The sequence below is a fragment of the Stegastes partitus genome, unplaced genomic scaffold (assembly GCF_000690725.1).
Source record: "Stegastes partitus isolate 25-593 unplaced genomic scaffold, Stegastes_partitus-1.0.2 Scaffold1061, whole genome shotgun sequence".
In the NCBI taxonomy this organism is placed as follows: domain Eukaryota; kingdom Metazoa; phylum Chordata; class Actinopteri; family Pomacentridae; genus Stegastes; species Stegastes partitus.
Window position 1 is genome coordinate 248,031 of NW_007578792.1, and position 6,214 is coordinate 254,244.

The 6,214-nt window shown below is 38.7% G+C and overlaps 1 protein-coding gene across 1 annotated transcript in view; it reads left to right on the plus strand.

Annotated features, from left to right (window-relative positions):
- The window catches only part of LOC103367553 (aldehyde dehydrogenase, mitochondrial-like), a 15,779-nt gene continuing 9,565 nt past the window's right edge, over positions 1–6,214 (plus strand). The window contains exons 1-3 of the mRNA XM_008295630.1: positions 1–220; positions 5,381–5,528; positions 5,750–5,811. Coding sequence (XP_008293852.1) covers positions 104–220; positions 5,381–5,528; positions 5,750–5,811 — 327 coding nt within the window. The 5' untranslated portion in view covers positions 1–103. The remainder of the gene's footprint in view (positions 221–5,380; positions 5,529–5,749; positions 5,812–6,214) is intronic.

A 6,214-nucleotide genomic window follows, 5' to 3' on the forward strand; every position in this document is an offset into this window, starting at 1 on the left:
AAGTGGGCGGGGCTGGAGGTCCAGGCAGCTCTCTAAGCGCTTGCTCAGCTTTCACCTGAGACTCGCAGTCGTTGTCGGTCGTGTTTGCTGTGCAGGAACAAGTATGCTCCGTACTGTGATTTCTCGGGTGTCTCCCCTGCTGAGTCGAGTCTCGGCCTGTCACTACTCTGCGGCCGCCATACCAGCGCCCAACACTCAGCCCGAGGTCCACTACAACAAGGTAGGGTCAGCCAGAAGGCTCCTCCGTGACACTGGACATCGGCCAACTGCGTAGTCAACAAGTGTCTCCTGTTACTTTACCAAACCGCAACGAAGCTACTATAAAAGGGTGTTCGTGAGAGTTTAAACCTGCAACTATCAGGTGTGTTGCATTTGTTAAATTGCTGCTTCACGGTTTCCCTGCGCTTGGAAAACGTGCCTTTATAAGGGCCGAGGTTCAACTAAGTCCAACTAATGTAAACACGTGCTGCTGTTTGCTGCAGAGCTCTGCTGAGAGGCTAGCACTAGTGAGTTAAAAGAGCATTTTAGAAAGATACCTGCAGCAGTCTGTTAGTGAAAAATCTGTGACATAGCAAAATGTGACTGTGCAGGTTATGTAACCTTAATCATTAACTATGTGTACTGTCAATAATTAACTCTATGCAGCATTGATTATTAACACTGACTACTTTGGGTTTTTTTTTTGGACATATACTTATAGTCTTCCTATGTCTGAACTTAAGTCTTCTTCCTCATTTCCTCAACATCCAGGCCTGTAAGAAGAAGCAGGGTTTGAGATTATCAGGTTAACTTCAGGTTTAACTCTGGCTTTTCGGTACGACAGTGGTTCACTAATTATCAGAAAGTTTAGTCTCAAAAAAGCTGAGTTTCAATGATTCAAAGTAGTATTGCTCATGTATTTCACAATTTCTAGTTGGTTCTTGAAGTTTGGGTTCAGACTCTGTCACACTGGGCCACACACCCGGGTCATTAAGGAAAAGTAATCATGAGCGGATCCACAGAGTTCGATTCTTTCTGGCTGATTAACACCTGCGGTATATAAACACACAGGATCCGTCTCCTCCTCTTGTCAAAGAGTCCACAATCTCCTGAGTATGGTTGCTGCTGGTGAAGCCACAGTATGGAGGTCTCTGTCCAGGGCTGAAGGATCATTACAGTTTTTGTAGTAAGTTAAGTTTGACAGATGATTTTAAGAAGTGAGGTGAGCTGTTGAAGCTGTTCTGATGAGGTGACAGTTAAGGAAAGCCGTCTGACCTGTTATTATATTAGTTTTGTTGTGCCATATGACCTCAGTTTAAAAATGAATTTAAACAGATAGTGGGAAGAGATCTCTTAATTTTATTGTAGTGGTTTATTACAAATTACTTGTCTGCAATATGAAAACGATTGCAAAAGTGTAGGTAGAAAAAGTGGAACTGAATTTGAAATAAAGCAGAGGAAGCTGAAGTTGGTCAGGAGCTCCAGAGCAGCAACTAGACATCACTTCAGGTGTGAAGCTTCCCAGTTAACTGAAGCGCATTGTGGAGATTCTTTTTCTTTCCCTCTGTGATTACAGGGCCTGCCCTCAGATTCACAATTCAGCACTACCCAGTGATATGGAGGACTCATCCCATGTGTAGAACTCATTCACTCTTTCTCCAGAGCTTTGTCTTAATATTGTAGTATATTTCTGCAGTATTTTATAAATAAACAACTGATGAAAAGAAGTACGACGTCTAAAATGCTACACTACAAAGCTGCAATAGCTTTAAAATATTTATAAAATGTTTAGTTTAACTTGGAAATGAATAAATCAGTACTGACAGAATAATAATTAACATGTAATTTGCTTTTCTTATGTATCCTTATCCTGCCTGTCCTCTCCCTTTGCTGATAAACTGCACTTTATTCTTATTGGTATCAACTGTGGGTTTGGTGACGAGCACATTTTCTGTTTTCAGCAATGACTGTTATCAGCTGTCCCAGGAGAGCATGACAAAAACAAGTTATGTAATGGTGGTTTTCTTTCACAGCAGAAAACAGAACTAATGTAAGGCAAAGGTCTTGAGGCTGAGCCAGAAACACTTTTACATACTGTATGTGGGTGTTCTGCTATACATGCATCATTTATTATTACCTTTAACATATTTTATTTTATATCTCTATTTCAGTTTCAAGATAAGAGGGAAAAAATGCTCGGCGTTGAGCAAGAACTGCTGCAACAGACTGCTACTTAAGCAGTACTGGAAGTTAATTTATGAATATTTTCCTTATTTTACTAGTCTGTAGTGTGCTCTGTGTGTAATGGATGTAACTTAATGTGACAAACTCCAGAGTATCTCATTATCAAATGGAATATTTTATGCTGGTGTTACTATAGACCAGTTTTGTTTTCCAGATATGTCCATGACATTTATTGCTTTTCTTGGCCTCTGTTTAGGAAGTTGAAGCTTGATGCCATATCTTGTCTAAAATGAGGTAAACGATGAGTAACATGATCCATTCAGATACTAGCTCATACATTTTCACTTTCTCACCTCACATCTTAATTTCTGCGTGTGCACTTTGTAAACATCATTTGGTTTCATCTTGGAAATACCAGGATTTGACTTTTTTTGTTGTTTATTTAGAGTTGAGTACTATCAGCCCTTTACAGGAAGCTGAAGGAAAGTCAAGGCTTTTGTTTTTACACTCATCAGATTACAGTCATGTTAAAAGTCAGATGACTTTCCTTTGATCGTTTCTCATCTGAACTCTTTGAACATCTCAGCAGAACCAATGTCTGTACAATACTGACTTTTACATTTCAGTCTAAGCACAGCAGAATGATTTCTTGAGGCAGATGAAGTTTTAAATAATCTATTTTAAATAAAAAACTCTGCCAGCTACCGGTCTCCTGCTTTTTTCCTCATAAATTACATTACTCTGCTTCTTGTCTTAGTTAGCAGGTTAATAAATGATTAGCTTATAAACTTATATAATTTACTAGAAAAGCTGTAATGATCCTTTAGTCGTGGGGGAGGAGGAGACACATTGTCTGTGTTTATATACTTTTAGTGCTGATTAAGCTCTGTAGATCTGCTCATGATTACTTTTTCTCAATTACCAGAATGTGTGGCACAAGTTTGACAGAATCCGAATCATAACTTTAAGATTGAATTTGTATTGTGAAAACTGAACGTAGAGGTGATTTATTTATTTATTTTTTTTTTGGTGAGGATAAAATGCAAGAATTTCATTGCAGATTGTTTTGGTTTCAAGTTTGCTCAGTTTACTATATGTAAATTGTACTACATAAAGTAAACATTTTTATTAAAATTTTTAAGTCGATCAATGCAAAATCTTATGTAAATGATTCAAAATTAGTTTCTGCTGGTACAAAGTTCTGCTCATAAAGGTGCATCACCATGGAGCTGCTGAATGCTAAACAGCTCACCTAACCTATAAAAGCACCACCTACCAACCAGTCCCTTCAATCCAGAAAAGGGCATCAGCATTCTAGGAAGGCCCAGCGGAGCTTTGTAAGTAGATATTGAGTTTATAGAACTGCAAGTGGTTTCAGAGCCATTTCATTGCCTTTGTAGAGCCATATAATCCTAAAACAGAAACTGATTAAAACACTAAAGCTTTGCTGTCATTGACCTTCTGCAATTTGCAAAAATTTTGCCTCCTTATCCGTTTGAATGATGTTTTTTACATGCTCCTAAAATCGTTAGAACACCGGCAGTGCGAGTTTATCCAGTGTTTCCTACTCATACTGCTGAAAGCGAGCCTGTACAGGGTGAAAATTATCAGCGCTGAGATCTAGCAGGACACGCAGAGACACGAGTCCATTGTCTGATGCTATGAAAAGGTCATGAGTGACTGGCACCAGTGCTGTTTTTGTGCTATGATTCTATGGACTCTAAATAATGTTTACATAATTGACTTGACTTGACTTGAACATCTTTGTGAAGGGTTTTAGAAATAAGTCAACAAGTGGTTACAGCATTTATTTAATTACAACAACCTCTAAAGTCTGCAATATGTAGCCTGTTAGTGAAGACTGATCTGATCTAATGGCTTTGTTTCTGTGTATATGACAAAATTAAAAAAACAACAACAACAAAAAAACCAATCACGTAGATTCACACCAGAATCTGTCTGTTATACACTGAACAAAAATATAAATACAACACTTTTGTTTTTGGTCCCATTTTTCATGAGCTGAACTCAAAGATCTCAGACATTTTCTATGTACACCAAAGGCCTGTTTCTCTCAAATATTGTTCACAAACTTGTCTAAATCTGTGTTAGTGAGCACTCCCCCTTTGCCGAGGTAATCCATCCACCTCACAGGTGTGGCATGTCAAGGTGCGCCTTAGGCTGGCCACAATAAAAGGCGGGGGGTCAGAAAACCAGTCAGTATCTGGTGTTGCCACCATTTGCCTCACACAGTGCAACACATCTCCTTTGTATAGAGCTGATCAGGTTGTTGATTGTGGCCTGTAGAATGTTGCTCCACTCCTCCTCAATGGCTGTGCCAAGTTGCTGGATACTGTCAGGAACTGGAACATGTTGTCGTATACGCCGATCCACAGCATCCAGCTACTGAACTCGTGTATCATTATTTGAAGTAACAGGTAGTCCACCGCTGTGTATTCCATTTTCTGATACACAGTGGGTTTAACTAAGAAGCAATGAAAGGGGGAAGTTTCCGGTTACCAACTCTTTTTATTGGCACTGCATGATTGTTTGTAGTCACCCCATGGCATTCACTGAAAAACAATTCTGATTGAAGAGGTTTTGTTTTTAAACTCAAGGAATATTTTTGCTCTAGTTTACAGCCTGCATACATGAAGGTCAAAGAGTCATTTCACCCGAGTTATGAAAAGCATATTCTCTTAATTAGAACGGGCCTGTTGTATTGTTGGCTGCAATTTAAGAGGCACTGTTATTCATCTCTTCCTGCCAACTGTAGTCACTCTGTAGTTCATGGCAGTACTGCATATACATGTGTATGTATACATATAATGCCATTATTTTATTATGTGCAAGTAAGTCGCTGTTCTTGAACTAGTTAAACTCTCTAAGAATGCAAAAGAAAAATAAATCCCTTAAGCCCTAGCACATAAAAGGGATTTCAGAAACCTCAGGAGTGTAAACTCCCAAGACAGATCATCGTCCTTATGTGGCAAGAGATAAACTTGCATTTGCAAAAAAAATGTTGACATGGAGCGATTTGCACAACTCAGTAACATGTGAACCTGATAAGGAACTATGGAGTTCCTGTTATTTTTTTTTTTTAATTTAAAAATTTTACTTCAGATGTTGAAATTGTAGTAAATCATTTATTGAACAGTAGATTAATGTGTGATTTGGTGGAAATGCAGCACTTACAATGGTACGTTCAATATTTCAGCTGTTCATCAACAACCAGTGGAAGGATGCCATCAGCGGGAAGACTTTTCCGACCATCAATCCATCGACCGGGGAAGTCATCTCTCAAGTAGCAGAGGCTGATGAGGTAAACAATCTGCTCCAAATAAACCCCAACAGGATTTCAAGCAGTTTACCTAACATTTGATTAAAGGCTGTTACTAAGTTATTAAGTCTAGATGTTTTATACTGAAATAAGATCTAGTAGTCGGATCAGTATGAGAGATCTGTTATAGTTCTAATGCATCTTTGAACAATCCAGCATTTGCTGTCATAAATGATTCAAGACAATTTGCAACACTGGGAGAATTGTTGGATTGCAGTGTAACATCTAACTCTGTCACCTGCATAGCAATGGAAGAGGACATGATGGTTTATTATTGTCTGACTAAAGCAGAGAAACTGAAAAAGGCAGTAGGCCAAAAATGGACCTCAGGGAACATAACCTTTAAAACTTTATTAATCCCAAAGGACATTCTTGTGTCAAATACAGCTTAGAAAAAAAAAGTGAAAATTACAGAACCCTGGAATGGACATGGTCAATTTCAAAATAAAACTCAATAAAACTCTTGTACAGGTGGGTGTCCTCCATTGTCGTTTCTCCATACTGCCTTAAAGACCCAGAAGTATATATACTGATTGTTTGCTTCTTCTTCTATTGATTTCGCTGTTGGCATCTAATGTTCAGGTGCATTACCGCCACCTGCCAGACTGGAGTTACCCATAGTTTTGCAAGATCTCGCAAAAGATACCTCTGTTCTTTTTTCCTCTCCCTGTTTTTTTTTTCTCTCCATGTCCCTTCCAGGGCTCCATAGAA